Genomic DNA, 17,993 nt, shown 5'->3' with positions numbered 1-17,993 from the left:
AATACAATCACCATCATCACTAAAACTGGACCTAAATAAAATAAAAGCTTAAAGTAAAAAAAACATGTAAATAAATACCTGATGAAAAACTATGAAAAAATTTAAATCCAAACCCTAACCCCAAAAATAATACAATAAAATTGGAATATGTAAACTGATATATCTGGAACAGATTTATGTATCAAATGTGTTTTATATCAGTTTTCTTGTGATCAGTGGTCTGTGATCCTGACATTAAGAGACATCAACCTAAGCCATGGTTCAGTGTAATGTGTCTCAAAGTCAAATTGCTCTGACGAAAAAATACTGCTTGATTTTGACAATGATGGTAAACGGGTCTAAAGTTGATTTTTTGGGGACAGTTTTTATATAGTGAGTAGGTAGACCGCTCCTCCCACCACAGGACCCAGGTTCAAGCCCCCAAGCATCGGCAAGAAGACCCAGAATCCTTCCCAGCTCCGGGGACGCTGACGTTCGACAGCGCGAGAGAGAGAAGAGAATTTCCCTATGGAGATCAATAACCACATTACTTTCTCTTTTGATTCATCAAACCTGTCTCTATTTTTGCAGCTCACCCTGATGCGCTCTGTGCGACAGAGCATTGTGGGAAGGCCGCTTCCCTGAATTTATAAGGACGTTCATGAGGCGGCTGTTCCCCTCCGCTGAGCAGTTACCCCGGCTGGGCGGTGGACGCTCTCGCCTCCGTCAACATCACACTGGACCAGAGCTGCGAAGGCAACTGTTTGTCTTAATCACACTGGGGACAAATGTCTAGCGACGACTGGGGCTTTTTTATGTCCTTTTTAAGAACATTTTATCTTATACATTCATGTTTTCTACTCTTTTGTTTTTATTTGCATTGCCAGTTATGTTGGTGGTGTGGAAAATTGCCTTTGGATTGAAGAGATAAAGCCGGATTGTCTTTTTGAAAGAACCTACTTAACTCAACCTCTGGAAATTGCCCTTGGAGTACACAATATGATAATGTGAGACTGAGTGGGGATTGGATGAGCTTTGAAACACATGAACTATCTCCTCTGATATGCTCAGACATTTTTTGTTGTTACCATGGCTACGCAACCAGGCCCACCCACTTGAAATGCAATATTTTCCCTTCCTCTCAAGCCCTTTGTAATTTTTGTTTCTGAGCGCATTAGGGGCTTGTCGTATTTGCCAAAGGCGGCAAGTTAATAAATGTTATGTGTTTTGCTGTTTCACTCTGGCCTGACAGACTAGTAGTTTCCCATCTAACCGTTTGAATATATAGATGAACATGGTGGTGTGCTCATGACATGACCACCAGAGGGCAAAATAGACAAAACCAGAACAAAGTGTGACAGTTAAACTGAATGATATGCTGTAATAAGTTTTCCCAACCCAGTAAAACAGCAGCTCAAGTAAAAAAAATAGCATAGAGATATAGATAGCTAGATTCGGCATGATCCATAATGTAGGAAGGCACGAAAACATCACAATTATCCACAAAATCATCTAATATTGGATCATCAACATGTTGTTCATTGTTATTATTCATTTTCTAATCAGTTCAGTTAATGGGAACATTTCTCAACCTCTGACACAGGTTTTGCTGGAGTTCACAGAAGTGTTGTTTGATCAAAACCTCAGTTTGTGGCTCCTAAATATTAATCATATCGGAAGTTGATTTGAATAACACCTGTTGTCTGTGGCTTTGAGTCAATATTTCTCTCGAGCACGGCATTTGAATGTCATTGCAGCTTCTGTCATGACCGCGGGGTCCAAGGACGAAACCTCTGACCGCATATAATTAATAGAGAATATATTAATGTTTATAGCAGGCAGAACATGGCACAGGATGCTGACTAAGATCTGGCAAAGCAGTGGTGCCGCAATTAAAATGGTTGATGCATAATCCAATTAAGATTAATGAGTACTATTCTAAAACCCGTATAATGACTAATCACTATATTATTCCAACGGGGAAATAGCCTCTAGTGTGTCTGTGGTGAGTTTATAGTACCCTTATGGATTTTTTAAATATCCCATCATATCACTATAATATTCCTTTAGGGATTCCGTTTTTTCTGTCATAATTGTGTAGTATCATTTTAAAATGTATTTTGTTACTCGTTCTTCTTCGTCATGTCGTAATTGCTTTGACAGTGTAATTTGATTATTTTTAGTATATGGATGCGTAGAGAAAAAGCCCCAGCACTGAGAGCTTAGTTTATTGCCTGGCAAGCCGTGGCAGAATCGTGTCAAGTGTTCGAAAATGAATATGCACAACCAAAGGGTTGCAGCCAAATAAATTGGATGTGTCCCTCATGCATATTTCAGCAAGCTCCGAAAATTCCCAGTATGGCAAATGTTGTTGGCCTCCTAAAATTGACTCTAAAAAGAAACTACAGTCTACCATAAAAACATTTTAGAAGGTTACTATAGGCTACATATACCACGGAAAAACTATAAGTTCATATGGAAATATTATGGTGATACCATAGGAGATAAAAAGAAAATACCATGAAGTGAGATGGGCTTGATATAAAACTCACTATTGATTATTGAGATGCACTTTAAGTCCCTATAAAGGACTATTATAGTCGTTTTTTCGTTAGGGGATCATCATAAATTTTGTATGAAATATCTAGTTTTATATCGTGTGTGTGTGGCAAAGCAGCGCAGATGTTGATGGAAGACGGTGATGTGGTGATATTTTCTCTCTCTCTCTCTCTCTCTCTCTCTCTCTCTCTCTCTCTTCAAATGAAAAAGTGATCGCAACAATAGAGTATTCCCTATCGGTTGGTTACATAGCTTTTGCAGTCAGTGCGTCCATGAGGAGCGCAGACGGAGAGGATGCTGAGATGCAACCAGTTGCTCTCCAGCTGTCACAGTGAAAGTGGAGCCTTCCCCATACACCGACGGCTGAAACATCCTCGACCTGTTGCCTCGGCAGGGGGAAAAGTAGGGCTGCATTGTGACTGGAGCCACAAAAAAACAAAAGAAAGAAGTTGATTTCTGGGTGGGGAGATGCCATGAGGTGTATCCATCTGTTTATTATTAATTTGCGTTCTGAATAGCAAAAGGAAGAGGAACGGAGTTGGTTTTGGGGGATCCCTCCTCCTCGGTGTGGAGGTGCGGTTTGCGGTGCTCCCTTCAGGGTCTCTCTGTCTGTCTCTGGCCGCTGAGGAGGAGGACCATGGTCGAGCTGGAGAAGGAGGTTGCTCCCGCTGCCTCCCCGGTACCGGTTCCGAGACCTGTTTGCTCGGGGGACTGGCAGACCGACGACAGGTAAGGATATAGGCAAAGGCTGCAAACTTGGCTCGAAATGCACCGTTTACGCGCAGCGCACTGAACCCATTGCGCATATGTGCGCCATGAGAGCATCGCAGTTGTTGTTTTTTTTAAAAATGTTTTGCATTTTATCTTAAACTAATCTGTAATCTCACGGAACCAGGTGTATGAAAAATGTTGGAGCGTTTTACTGTCAGCGGTGCAGCACACCGCGGTAGTGACTGCTGCAACAGGTTTCGTGCTCGCTCCCGTGCGTGTACGCCTAGGCTGAGGGGCTACTACTATTGCTAATACTGCTAATATTAATAAATACTAAATACCAAAACTATTAGTAATCCTACTAAATGACGTTCCAGTAAAATTCTGACTGTGAATATCCATTATATGAATTCATGATATTTATTTTCTTGTCATGTTATATAAAAGTAGCCCATCTTACACATTTAGAGTGTATATTAAACATTGAAAAAAACATTCCTTGAGTGGCACACACCAGGAGGGAAATCAAGAAAGAGCCATGTGGGGGGAGGGAGGGCCCAGCCAGGTAGACCTATATTATAGTATTCATTGTATTTCTAATGCCATAATTACTTAGGCTATATATACTTCGAGCCACCTGCCAACCGGAAAGGCAATTTCAGGTGGGTGTTCTCACCAACTGGCAATTAACCTTTGCTTAAACTCTACGTTTGCAGGACAGTGGATTTGATGTGCTTGCCACATATCATATATGAGTATGCAATGCTTAATCTGGCTATTTAATTACGGCGTCTAATGGAAAATCTTAACCTCCATTTCACACCTGGTCTCTCTTGTTGCTAGGTGAGAAAAGAGAGCCAAAACACTTGCTTGTGGACTGGAGTGGGTGTTTGGAGTCAGATAATTGGGGGAACTTGCTATTGAAAGCCTAAGTGATGGGAGAGGTGATCATTTAAGGGTCCAATCATTGGCATTCATCACCAGAGAGACAGTGCAGCTGAGGCACATGACATGTTACCTGTAGGGGTTTACTGTGTCAATAATGCTTATCAGATTATTGAAACAATATGTGAGCTACAGCACCCAGAATGCTGGAGTATTGTATTTTTATTTGGCAAAACAGTGCTTGCAGGTATGAATGTATCCTTTACATCTTCTGTATGTGTATCCCTGACCTCCAAAGGATCTCATTTTGCTCAAGTGAAGGGCTCAACCCCCAGGCCCGCTCACTCTGCTCATGGTCATCCGCTCACCAGTGGCCTTCTGTAACACTTGCCCAAGGTCTAATGTTACCAACCCAGAGTACAGTGTGACCTCAGTCACTTAATTACCTGGCTTCTGTAGCAGGAGGTGCCGCTTCTTTCTTGGAAGTCCTTAAAAAAAAAGAGAGAAAAGACTCATTATAGCCAAGATATATCATCCTCTGAAAGGAGAGAGATAAAACAAAAACATCTGAAAACAGCAGAGATGATTTTGCCAAATGGATGTGACAGAAACAAGATAGCAGTATAGCGGGGAATGCTGATGTAAACATAGTGAGTGATCTAGTTGTTTGGTCGAGATGCTGCAGAGACCCTCGGCAGTGTGTGTGTGTGTGTGTGTGTTAGTGTGTGTGGTGTGGTGGTGGTGGGGGCTGCAACAGATGTGCTGTTAATACTCCCAAAACACACTGCAGTATGGATGATGCATTCCCAGATGAGAGTTTCCAGGAATATCATGCTGTCCATCACTCCGAAGGCTCTAGAGGGCACTGAGATCCAAATGAAACTTGTGGGAGGCGTTTATATTGCATTTATTCTACTGTGTTGTTGAGCTGTAATGTTCAGCACACACACACACACACACACACACACACATACACACACACCTCCCCTCCTGCCATGTGCTGCATGTACCATTAACACCCGAATACTGAGTGTTTTAATCTGGTAAAGTAGAGAACTAGTCATTTCCAATGAGCCTGAATACAATTGTGCCTTGTATGTATGTTTATCTGTGTGTAACTGTGTGTGTGTGTGTGTGTGTGTGTGTGTGTGTGTGTGTGTGTCCCAGCTTTGTCTCTGTGCATGTGTGTGAGCCATGCATACACACACATGCGGGTGTCACAGGGTGAAGGAAGACAGTCTAACCACCTTTTCTATCAGGGAGCAACTACACCAGACAGCAGTGCCGGAGTCGGAACCAGTGTACACAATACCCTTTATTATAATATGGTAAAAGAATGACAGTAGATAAAAATACTCAAAAAAAAAACATCCTACAGCGCTCCTCCGAACACGGTGCTTCTCCGCCGTTTCTTTGTCTGTCAGGGACCCCAGTCCCACGTCAGCTCCAGCACACCGCTCCCTCCGCCTCCTGCTCCCTAAATGAGAGGACATAGAAGGAAACCAAAACCACCAACACCTGTGGGCCAATCAACCACGTGCCGAAAGTGGGGGAAAGAGTCGTGTCAACCAATTGATCTCTGTACACACAAACACATACACTCGACACCCTGTGACACGGGCACTTGTAAAATGCGTATGAGGGAGAAAGAGCGAGAGAGAAAGAGCAAGAGAGAAAAAGCGCTCACGGGTCAAGATGTTGATCTCGGCACCCAGGGAGCGTTAACTGCTATAAAATGGACTGATGAGAAATAGAGCGCTCTGATTAATAGTGACAATCGGCTTAATTCCACGGCTGAATGGCACAGAGTTTGTCCTGCGTGGCGCCGCAGCTGCACCGCTCTCATGAATCTCTCCAGACAATCCCTTTAGGCACAGGTACACACAGACACGCAGATACACACAGTAGATATGACCACATCCAGGCTCAAACACACTCTCACACATCTAAACATACACATGTCTACGCATAAGTTATCTCCTTAACACATTATGCTCACACTCTGCACTGGGAACAAATACATTACTGAGCCCTGTAATCCCTCTCCTGTTGCTCTCTGTGGACCGTCTCTCCCCCCTCTCTCCCTCTCATCTCAGCTTGCATCTCTCTCCATGTGTCCACATCACCCTCTTTTAACACTCTCCTCTCCTCTCCTCTCTCCCCCTCGCCTCTCCATCTTTGTTCTGATTGAAGTGCCTCCAATACCATGTTTTCCCCCCTTTTCAAGAGCCTCTCCTCGAACTCAGTGGAATACATTGGGCCATAGCCGTTTCTCTCAGGTGTGGGATTTTGATCTTGAGCGCAGACCTTTAAAAGATGGGAATTGATTTGTAATTTATTTCTCACACACACACACTTGGAGGGATCTCCTAATCTGCCGGCTTACACTGTCACTGGCATCTATAGTGGCTGTGTTTTGGTTCACCTACGCCAGTTTTGTTTTGGTGACCTGTGGCCCCAGGGTGAGGGAGGGCCCCTAAAGTGTCTGGATTAAAATGCCATTTGTGGTCCTCAACTCTGTATTTATAAATACTTTATACTTTTATTTCACACGGTTCTAGTTTGAAACAGGGTTTGGTTGAAATCTACAAAACTGCAAACAAATAAATAAATCTTTCTCAAAATTAGATACAGCAACTGTTGAGTTGTCAGAGACAAACTGGAACCAGCAGGGATAAGATGTGTCTAGGTTTTTCCTGCGCAGACTAAAACAGAATTCTCCTCCCTAGACAGATTTCAAACAGGGAAAATATGGTTATGACAGTGTAGTTTCAGTGTAGAGCCCAAAACCCATCATTTCACCATTGGGGATGTGTCTGATAGTCGATCGCTAAATTAATGTGTGGAGGTGTGTTTGAGTTGCGGATGGGCAGACGGAGACGTTTGACATAGATGGAATAATGGTGGAAAGTGCACTTCTGAGCACGGGGCCCATAATTACCAGAAACGCCCCTGCCTGTGACTATCAGGAAGCCATTCACTCGGAGCTGCAAAGATGTATTGTGGCAGAGTTCATGCAGGTTGGCCTACTGTTGCAGAAGTGTGTCAGGGACCGAGCAGTGTGAATGTTTTAATGCCACCGCTCTGACTCCACCAGCACTGTTTATATTCTCTGGCAGTGAGTCAGAGGCTTCTGTTTTGATCGGGAAATGCCAGATGACTAAACAATGAAACGCAGATCTTTTGCAAGCTGATGATAAGAGATTTGCCAGTCAAAGGAGCAGTCTGTCTTTTGCCTATAGCGAACCTGATATAGAGCCCAGAGGTGGATGAATTTATTTGGTTGGTTGTTGACGTTAGCATTGATCTGTGATTTTCTGAGCGTCTGGGAGACCACCGTGTAAATCTTCTCAGTCTGGTTAAAAATGAAAAGTAAACTGTGCTTTCTGTCTCTGTCTTTCTCCCCAAATCAACGCTCCCACCTTCCAATCCTTCATTCTCTTTCTTCACAAATGCACCCATTGTATAACGTTTGGGGAATTCTCAAAAGATTGGATATCCCCTCTCTGAATGCACAGCAATTACTGTGATCCAACACTGCATCCACACATGATACCATTCTTCTCAGTGTTGATAGCATGCTCATAACAGCCTACAAACACACACTTGACTCCCACCACAACTCCGCTTGTTTGTCTAATTTGTTGGAAGTGAAATTAAATGCAACAGAGTCTCCATCGCTCCGCAATAGACAGCCTCAGTGGCAGCTTTCCTCTGGGTCCAGGATTACCATACAAATGACAGCCTTTTGTCCTTAAGACAATCTCTTATTGGCTGTCGCCTCCACATCTTCTCTCACTCAATCTCTGTCTCAGTCTCGTCTCCGCCAGCCTCTCTCCCCATGCTCCCCCTCCCACTCCCTCTGCCTCCCTCTTAATTCATCCAGCCAAGGCCTAATCTACTACAGCCAAAGTGCAGCATGATCCATCAATATAGTCAATATCCATGCCAGTTTTACAATGCCTTGAGTTCGCTGTGAGGTGGACCCCGGAGTCATTTAGCAAGCCTCTCAGTGCTCACAGTAGTTGGTTGTCAGTCATATCATTAATAAAATAATTTAGTCAGTTAATCTGCCGTGTGTCTCTGTGGAGGACTGTAGCATTGTGGACGAATTATGCAACATGTCTGCGCAGCTTGAGCTGGCATAAAGAGAGGTTGTTAGCAATACAGATGGAGTGTATGATGAGAAAACACAGTGGAAAAAAGTGATTTTATCAGATCTGAGGCTGGAGGGGAGAGAAAGGGTGACAAGGGAGCATGCAGACCTCCTAATTTGTTTCATGACTCGTGCAAAACACTGCGCAGCCATGCGCATATTCTGCTGGTAAACATCCAGATTAAAGTTAACTTAAATATACTCAATTTCTAATGGAAATTAATTGGCTGGCTTTGCATAATTGATGGCAGTCACAACAAACCGGGGCGAGGGTGCAGAGAGCGGTGGGCTGATAAGACTGACATGTCAGGCCTGGCGAATAAAACACTGTCCCGTGTCCCTTACTGTTAATTAAAAAAAAAGCTGCTAACAACCACAACCTAATTAATATTGGCAAAGAGGTGAGGTTGCCGCTAAGGCTGCACATAAAAGACAGGTCTTTTTTAGAACAAATTGGAGGAGAGGGTGGGAGGGTGGCGGGCGGGGCGGGCGGGCTGTGAGGATGGAGTGCTCACACAGCCTGAGTGTGATCCTCCTGAATAGAAAATTGTGCACATGATGCTGGGGCGAACATGAGCCGCCGTTCCCTTTGTGAGAAGGCTGTGTACAGTACACAGAAGACATTACCTGAAGGCCGAGGGAGAGACACTTCAATTGGCCTCACTCACAGTCAGAGTTTATTAAATTCGGTTGTTTTCTTTGTGCTTCGGTGTCTCTATCCAGCCTGTGGCTAGGTGCAGATAATTTAGGATATATATAGGATGCAGGATGGGATCAAAGAGCTATCTCTTCTCATCTTTGTCAGTGATGAGGGATCATTGGAGGACACCAGTCTGAGACGCTCTGCGGTACAGGACATAGATTCTCCTTTCACAGAGCTTCCCCGCTTTTCCCATCATGCATTCTTCCACTTAGGCTTAAAGTGGTACACAGTTAGCTTGAGGCTGGAGGGAGAATACCCCCCTCAGCTTAGTCAGTCAAGGGTATGTCCATGGTGGCCATCTATGTAAGATACTCTGGACTTTACACTGCCTTATTTTCAGAGCTTCAAGCCTATTTTACAACCACTAGGCTTTAATGAGCTAGATATGGAATTCCCAAAGCGGCCCCCCTGCTTCCTTTCGGTTTGGCGAGCCCTGCCAACACTCAAGAGCTTTTCTGCCGCAGATGCTAACGCGGCCATGGGGATGGCTAGCGTGTGTCTGAGCCGCTCTGGGGTCAGGCAGTGTTAGATGCTACTGATAGGCCCGGTGGCGTCAGTGTGGGGGCAGGGAGGCGCTGTGCTACACTGTTGAGAGGGAATCACAAACACAGTTGTCCACTGATCGCAGCTCCCCTACTCCCAAATTGCGTTAGCTTAATACACCACAGGAATTGTCTTCGGCTCCGAGAGACACCAGGGAGAGGCCGCAGAGACGATTCCTCTCGTATTTCATCCCTTACGCGTTGCACACATCATCTCCAAAGCGATAATTTGCGGATGACTTTGAAAACGGATTGAGATTTCATGTTGATTCGATCAAATGTTAAACGTCTGTGCGCATCTGAGGCTTATCTCTAATGTAATGTGAGGAGACGGGGGGATAGAATGTCAGCGGATGGCTTTTAATAGAGTTGTGCACCAATTTAGCCTTTATTTTGCTTCTGGTTTAGAGAGGGGGTGTGAAAAGGGAGTTTTCTCTGAGCAAATGGACCAAAGCGTGCGTATGTGCTCTTATGTGAATTCAGCATTTAAGCACTCACTCTTTGCACTCAAGCCCTGTTTTATTCCTCCTTCAGGTAAACAAGAAAAGACTCAGCGTATGGGTAAACAGATCTTCCTAAGCGAGAAGCAGGGAGTGATCAATCGAGCGAGGGATGAAGCCCGGCTGGCTACATTGGGGAGTGGGGGGGGGATGGCAGTTCCACAGATGATGTATGAAATGTTTTAATCCATGGGAACCCAGAGCTTGTCCAGGAAATGGCTCTGAGTAAAGGCTATAGAGCACAGCGCTTACTTACTGTCAATATAAGATACAGCGCACAGCTCCGGTAAATGATGACTTTCATTTAGTCGGGATAGAGGCAGGGTGAGTGCTGCAGGCTCAAGCATATCAGTCACTGGGTAGACTGGCTGATTTTCCTCCTTTTGTTTTATGCAAAAAAAAAAGAGGAGAGGAGAGAGAGGGAGAGAATGTTAAAACATCTCAGTCATCTTTTGAGTTATTGTAAAAAGCGCTTGCTTGCTTCACAGTGCTAGCATCAATTTCTTGGAAGCGATGAGTGTTATTAATAAAATTGCACAATCTCTTTTATTCTCTTTTCATGTGACTTTTCGGTCAGTTCGAACTTGCACATTATCAGCCTTAAAAGAAAAGAAGAAAAAAAAAGAAAAGCTCCTTTTACACCACGAGACATTTCTTCAGCAGGGACATTATCTCTGTTTTCTCTTCGTTCTCTTTATTCTTTCTTCTTCTTCTTCTTCTTCTTCTCCATCTGCCATCAGACAGTCAGTGTGTGATGGTGGTGTATCTGGGTCAGGGACATGTTGCCCCGGTGTCTCTCCCACTGCTGCTTGGATGAAGCAGAGTACACCTTGCCTCTCTTAAGCTGTTAGACCGGCCCCCGTGGCGGTGTGCAATTTCGCCGCCTCCTGTCATCCCATTGAATTCTCCTGCCCTCATTCGTCGCCTGTGTTTGTCATTGTTGTGCGCTCTTTGTCTGCTGTTCCCCGTCTTCTCTGTTTTAACCGTGCCCTCGTCTCCCCGAGGATCCCCCGTTCACCCATTCATCTCCGTCAATATGTTGAGTAATCCACTTCACCCCGGCTTTATAGTCATCAGCATATCTCTACGGAACGCTTTCCCAGATGCTAGAGTGCTTCTTGCTCAAATAGAAATTTCCAGCGGAGCACCGATGTCAACAGCTTCCTTTTAGAGAAGATTTTTTTCTTCTCTTATTCATGAGTCCTTTCCTCTCCTTGATATTATACGTCTTAGAGAGGTTTGTGAAGTAAATACCAAGGCAATCATTCACCCTCATTGCCATGTCACAACGGTCATATGAAAGACAATGCAGAAATGTGGTATTGATCTGGCAGGCAGCGCTGAGATTGTACATGGATTCAGCCTGATTTTGTCTTTGTATAATGCAGTTTTTCTTTCAATTATGGCCACTCTGATACCTCTTCTCTATTTATAGCATGTTTTAACATGCGTAATGGGCTTTGGTTTTTACTGAGTCTAAATTTCCATTTCTGCTTGAATTCCCTTAATTGAACATAATGAAGCTTCATATCCTTGATCTTACAGAGAAAGCATCGGGTTTAGTGGATAGAATCTAACATGCTTACTTTCTCTTTTCTTTTTCTTTTTTTTTTCTTTTACCTCACTGTGGTATGCATGCTATTTCTGAGTTGTGTACGGAGGTTGTGATGAGCCAGTGTTGCTGTGCATGTAAAGAGCTGGTTCTCTGTAGTCTCTCTCTCTGTGTCATTAGATGGCCTGTGCTGTGTCATTATGGAGCATAAGCATGGGTGGAAGCAGCAGGAGAACAAGGTCCAGCTCTCTCTCAAAGATCCTCCCCCGCATATCCCTCTGTCTGTCCGTCCGTCTGCGTCTATTTATCTCTGTCTTTTTGTCTGCCTGTTTTTCTGTCTCTCTCTTTAACTCTCGCAGTGTAAATGTAAACGCAGAAATGCAAATTCCCCCGGTTTTGCATGGCTCAGTAAATGCACTGCCATGCCCCCCTTCCTCTCCACCGTCTCTTATAGCACTTAAAGAAAGACCTTTGCTTTGGCTTTATTGAGGCCTACGGGATGATCTGTGGTTTAGGTGCCTTTCAGACTGGAAGCAAGCACACAGTGTGAAAATAATTTATTGGATAAATGTATAGCTTAAGAGAGGAGGAGAGAGAGAGAGAGAGAGAGAGAGAGAGAGAGGGTTATTCTCTCACCTCACTGTTGAAGCTGATTGCGTCATTTTACCACTTTGTTCGCTCTGGACCACGGTTCATAATGTAATGTGTCTATATGAAATGGTTGTTTGTTTCACCTGGTAGCGTTTTTTTTCTTCCTTCCAAAGCAGTTACTCTCAGCAATTATTTAATCATGTATTTTTCTGTTGATCTTTGGAAGGCCTCGGGGGCAGATTTGTGTGTATTGCCGAGAGGTGCCGTCGTTGTGTGCCTGCGTGTCCTTTGTTTAGAAACAAAGCCCTTTATGAGTTTTTAATGTGCTTTTCTGTCTCACCCTCCCCCTAGATTACAGATCCCGACTCTCAATCTATCCCACAGCTCAACTCTTTATTGGGCTATATTTCCACTTTACTTCTCATCCTCTGTTGTACACTCAAGTGGAAAAGCTCCCACTTAGAGAAATGCATCAAGGGTAAAATGACCTCTGAAATGTTCTTCTTCTCCGGGGGAAGTTATCACAGCTTCTTACCACAGAATTTGAAGGGACTTTGTGGACTTTGATGAATGGAGATTTGCACGGATGGTTGGATTTAAGAGCGCATGTTACCTTAAGCGTCTTAAGGAAATATGACAGAGGCAGTATGAAAAGGAGATTTGGCAAAGGATAGAAAAACATGGTCACTAAGGGACAGGAGACATGGAGGTGCGGTGCCTGATGGATTTGGTTGTAAAAGAACACATTAGCAGGGGAAAGATGGGAACATTAAAGCTCTTACCATTTTTGTTTTTTATGAGGACGATAACCAGAAAGTTGCCTCAATGGAGGCCGTCAGACAAGTGCAGCATTTCCAAAGACAGTTTATGCGCTCTGATCTTATCAGAGCCAATTTAGGACTCAGCATCTGGTTATAGCTGTGGAGAACCCAACCGAACGCACATTGCTAGTCAGCTTATGTCATCGTTTCACAAAAGTCTGTTCTCAGATGTAGGATGAATCTATGGCCTTGCTTTGCCTTTTCATAAGGCTGTGGATCGGTAATCAGTTTTTCTTCATGAACTGATGATAATGGATCGCTGCACTTATTGGCCCCATGGCATTGACTGTTTGATTGCCCTGTTGCTGAAATAAAAGGAATCATGTAGTCATATGATCAATTAGCATCGTGTGTCTCACCACACACACACACACACACACACACACACACAAAATCATTCGCTTGCAGACAATTCTCCCCACTGCCTACGACCGCTAATACTGCGGGGCTTTCCGTGTCTCCATCAATTCGTTGGAAAGTCATTTTCTAATCAAAAGGTGCAATTACACACCGCTGGGTTTCTGTGAGCCGGGATCGCAGCGCATCCCTGCATGTTCCTCTGGTATCCATCATCTGTGGAAAAACATTACTGTCAAGCAGTCAGCGGGCTGCTCAGAGTGAAGGGAGCCGTCAACAAGTTGGAATGGGGCTATCGGTTACGATGGCTGAACACACTTCACAAGCATGTGTGTTTGCTCTCATCTGCTCATGTGTGTGAGAGAGAGAGAGAGAGAGGGAGAGAGAGAGAGAGAGAGGAAAAAGACAACGAATCCTCTGTCGCCATAGCAACAAAGAGGAAATTCCCCCACCCACCCCCCATCCATCCCCCACCCCCACGTGTTGCTGGGAGTGTGTGGTGAAGTTTTGGTCTGTGTGTCTGTCCATGTGGGGTTCCTGGTTTACCATCACTCTGGAACCCCTGGGAAGACTACCCCCCCCCCCCCCTCCACCCCCCCCCTCCTCTCCCTCTTCCTCCAGGCAGGAGAATAGATTGTGGTCTGTCTCGCTTTCATCTGCCCGTGCGTTGTGGAGAGACCACCGGCGAGACGGGCCTTGCGTGTTTTTTTTCATCCTGGACCTGAGTCATCCACTCCTCTCTCCGGGCGCCTCTCCATAGGAAGAAAGGAGAGCAGGGCACTGAGCAATCTCCCCCGAGGTGGTCCGACAGGAAATACAGTCATCTTGAGACTGTCTGCTTGTCGGACACATGCTGGTTTGTATGAGTGTGTGTATCCATGCCATGCGGGGAGACAGTATACAGTATATACAGTATATGTGTGTGTGTGCATGTGTGTTTGTGCACGTGTATGAGCGCTGAGATGTGTCCCTTTGTCACTTTCAGTCTGTCTCTCTATGTCTGGTGGGCATGTGAATGGCCTAATAATCCTAATGACCCAATTCCAGGTGTGTATTTCAGGCGTGTGTGTGTAGGTGTGTGTGTGTGTGGGCCTGTCCCTCTGGCAGCAGGGCGCAAGGATGGAAAGGGAGAAAGAGCAGTAATTATGGTCTCCCATGTTCAGCAGAAACATCAGAGGGAAGTAATTTGTTGCTCTATATTTAATCAGTGGAGATAACGAGACTGACTGCAGCTGTCTGGGCCTATGGGCAGGCAGACGAGCAGGAACACCATTTCCTCCAAAACCCATTAGTCTTTAATGCAGCCAGCCACACTGTCTTATTTCCCAACTTATCAGTGTTCGTATAACCATTATCACCCTTTCTGTGTCCAATCCACTCCATTGTATCTTCTTTCTGCCTTGCTGGCGTGCCGTTCCCCTCTCTCTCTCTCTCTCTCTCTCTCTCTCAACCCTCCACTTGTCTCCCTTCTTCCTTCAGTCAGTCTCCATTTAAAAAAAAGTATTTTATCTCCTCGATGTCCTGCAGCACCACCTGCATACTTTTTTTTTCTCTTGAAACCCCCCTTACCTCTCTCTCTCTCTCTCTCTCTGCCCATCTCTCCATCCCTCCCTTAGGGTGCAGGTAGAGTTCTATGTGAATGAAAACACTTTCAAGGAGCGCCTCAAGCTGTTCTTCATCAAAAACCAAAGATCCAGTGAGTTTACCTGAGTTTGGGATGATGCTTACTCTGTAACTGGTCCGGGTGCCTTTCCTGTACTGTGTATGTGTTGTTGGGTTTTTTTCAAGGTTTCATCCATATGATTGGCTGCTATTTTTGGTTTAAGTGATGTCTTTTTTGAGTGTTGGTTATTTGTTTTAGTGTGACGTGATGTGACGTGAAGTTCTTCTTGCTTGACGTTCATTGCCAGTTATTCAACTTGTCCGTTCCTTGTGACTGTTTTGTGTTTCTGTGCTATATGGTGGTTTAGAATATCTGGGGCCTTCTTTATAGAAAGGTCTTACCGTCATATTTGGTGTCACCTGTACACAGAAAATCACAAGAAAAGTAGAGTAAAACCTCAGCTTGACATGGAAAATGGTTCTAGCAGCAGGTTTACATTTGACACATATGCATTACCGGCTGGTTATACTGAGGTATTGCATGGCGGGTTTTGTGTGTACTGCATAAATATGAAGAGGAAAAATATTAAATATTGAAAAATATTAATGATGTTGATACCATTCTTCAAAATGAGTTTAATGTTACAAGAAAACTGTCAGGCTTATGATTGAATCTTAAGTGTTCACAACTTTATATTAAGAGGCCAATTACTGGTAGTGTGCAGAAACTTTAAGATGTGAGGAATGCAAGATTCATTATCAGACCCAAGGTGTTTTATATTAAAGACAGGATAAGATATCCTATAAATTTTCTGCTACATTAAGCAAACAATTATCATTCAATCATGGCTGCTGGCTTTATTGGAAGACATGGTAAATTATGTCTTGAAAGTTTTTAGGGACTATAGGCTGATTTTTTGCCCAAGATGATGAATGGCTTGTGAGCTGCAATCGGTTCCCCAGAGCTATTCGATTAGATTTGTGCGACGTGTGTTCAAATTGAAGCTCATCTGTGATTTATACATTATAGGTGCGTAAAGCATTGGGATGCTTCTTTAAACAAGCATACGCAGCTTTATTCACTTTCATATATTTATAAATAAGGCATAAACACAACTTGAAAAATAAAAAAATTAAAAATTAAAAAGAATATATCAAAGTCCATTTTTTATGAAAGAGGCCCCGGATGTTTATTTCTTTGACCGAGTGTACTCTCTTTGCGTTGCAGGTCTGCGGGTGCGAATGTTTAACTTCTCTCTGAAAGTGCTGAGCTGCCTCCTCTACATTGTCAGAGTCCTATTGGACAATCCGCAAGAGGAGAGACAGGACTGGTGAGAGAGAGAGTGGGTGATAACAGGGGCTTAATGAGGTGAAACAAAGTCTCTGTGAGTGTGGAAGCCTGATAGCAGGAGCGGCTGCGGCGGGTCAATAGATGAGATAACAGTGTGTATAGAGTATCCCCTAAAAGGATTGAATGCCAGATTATGATCGGAGAAGATAGAGTGGAAGTGGAATCAGGGAAATAAACTGATATTTGGGCTGAGGGGAGGGGATGGGAGTTCAAAGAGAGTTGGACAGCAAGTTAGTTCCGTTATCGTCTCTGTGTGTCGCCCCTTTGCAGCGTGAGCGGAGTGAACTGCACCAGGCAGAACGCGTCATCCCGTCCCTGGAGCGAGTTTGACTGGTAAGCATGCGGCTCTCTAATTAGGAGCGATGGCTTCGGCCCGGAGCAAAGGGTCACGGAGCTAAACAACCCGGAGGACCGGCATCACCGATACCGGACCGGGCCGAGACGTTTGTATAACACAATCAATGCAACTTCACTTAACTGGCGCAGCTCAGGATGCTGGTATCGAGCATTACAGATCCACATTCATTTGTCACAGTGCCACAGTATGGATTACATGCCAACATAATACATATGTATTGCCTGTGTAGCCTAATCAACAGCCGCCTAGTGGAGATAAAGCATGTAATATACAGTGGGAGAGAGAGAGAGACAGAGAGAGAGAGATAGAAAGAGAGAAATTAGGAGGCGTAAGGGGTCCTGGGGCGATGCCATGTCTCCTGCTCGGGGACCTATTGATCTGATTGGTGGCTGCTGACACTGGCTAAGCTCTGGCTCCAAATGAATAAGGAGCATGACAGAGTGAGCTCAGTAAAGGGATGGGCTGCCTCCTGCTCCGGGCAGCAGACTCACAGGAGCGAATCAGAGCGCAGGCAGGCAAGCGGCCATGATGAGCCCCAGGGTGCCTCTGCAAAAGGCGGGCTTTCTCTCACAATAAGGCTGTAAATTTCCATTTGACTGTGTGAATATTACTTTTCGCTCACAGTGCGACCATACTGGCAGCTGTGTACTCGGCAGCCGCTCAGTTGTAAACAGCGTAATTAAATGTAATGTAGGGACATGAGTTCCGTTTATGGTCTTTGCTGAGCATCATTGTGTTGGACGAATAAGAATTTTAATATATTTTCCGATTTATTGGCCTCTCTAACTTTTCCCTCTTGCTGTCTCATTTTTTTTTTTTTTTGCCTTTTGCTGCTGCTCTTTTTTCTACTCTCTCTCTCTCTCTCTCTCCCCTCTGTCCTTTTCTTATGCTCTGTAGGAAACTGATCATCTGGGTGGATAGGCCTCTACCCCTCTGGGCACTGCAGGTCAGACAGACCAGCACACTCCTGTGTAAACAAGGCTTCAGTCTGTTTACACACACACACCTGCGCACACCGAGCGCACACACCCACAGGCAGACACACACACACACACACACACAAACAAATACATAAACATAAAAATTTCTGCATCCCCTCTGGTCTATTGCTTATTTATTTATGTTCACATAATCTTTGGAAAACAAACAGCAACATGAAATCAGCTAATTGTACTTGACTTGCACTTTATGTATATTTACGTGATACACACACGCACGCACACACACACACACACACACCAAAACATCTCTTGCTTCACTTAAACCTATTCCCTCTGAAGCTCAATCATCAAAACGCCCACTTGTTCCACCCACGCTCTCCTTTTC

General features: G+C 44.5%; 1 protein-coding gene across 1 annotated transcript in view; it reads left to right on the top strand.

Annotated features, from left to right (window-relative positions):
• Nucleotides 1-3,175: 3,175 nt before the first annotated feature.
• Nucleotides 3,176-17,993, top strand: part of kcnt2b (potassium sodium-activated channel subfamily T member 2b) — a 41,756-nt gene continuing 26,938 nt past the window's right edge. The window contains exons 1-5 of the mRNA XM_071529767.1: nucleotides 3,176-3,267; nucleotides 14,973-15,052; nucleotides 16,187-16,289; nucleotides 16,586-16,642; nucleotides 17,565-17,613. Coding sequence (XP_071385868.1) covers nucleotides 3,176-3,267; nucleotides 14,973-15,052; nucleotides 16,187-16,289; nucleotides 16,586-16,642; nucleotides 17,565-17,613 — 381 coding nt within the window. The remainder of the gene's footprint in view (nucleotides 3,268-14,972; nucleotides 15,053-16,186; nucleotides 16,290-16,585; nucleotides 16,643-17,564; nucleotides 17,614-17,993) is intronic.

The sequence above is a fragment of the Centroberyx affinis genome, unplaced genomic scaffold (genome assembly GCF_046629955.1).
Source record: "Centroberyx affinis isolate AG114_WGS23_722 - 3 ecotype Tasmania unplaced genomic scaffold, CSIRO-AGI_Caff_v1 ptg001839l_1, whole genome shotgun sequence".
NCBI lineage: Eukaryota > Metazoa > Chordata > Actinopteri > Beryciformes > Berycidae > Centroberyx > Centroberyx affinis.
The sequence above is the reverse complement of the archived record's forward strand: the minus strand, read 5'-3'. Positions and strand labels throughout refer to the sequence as shown.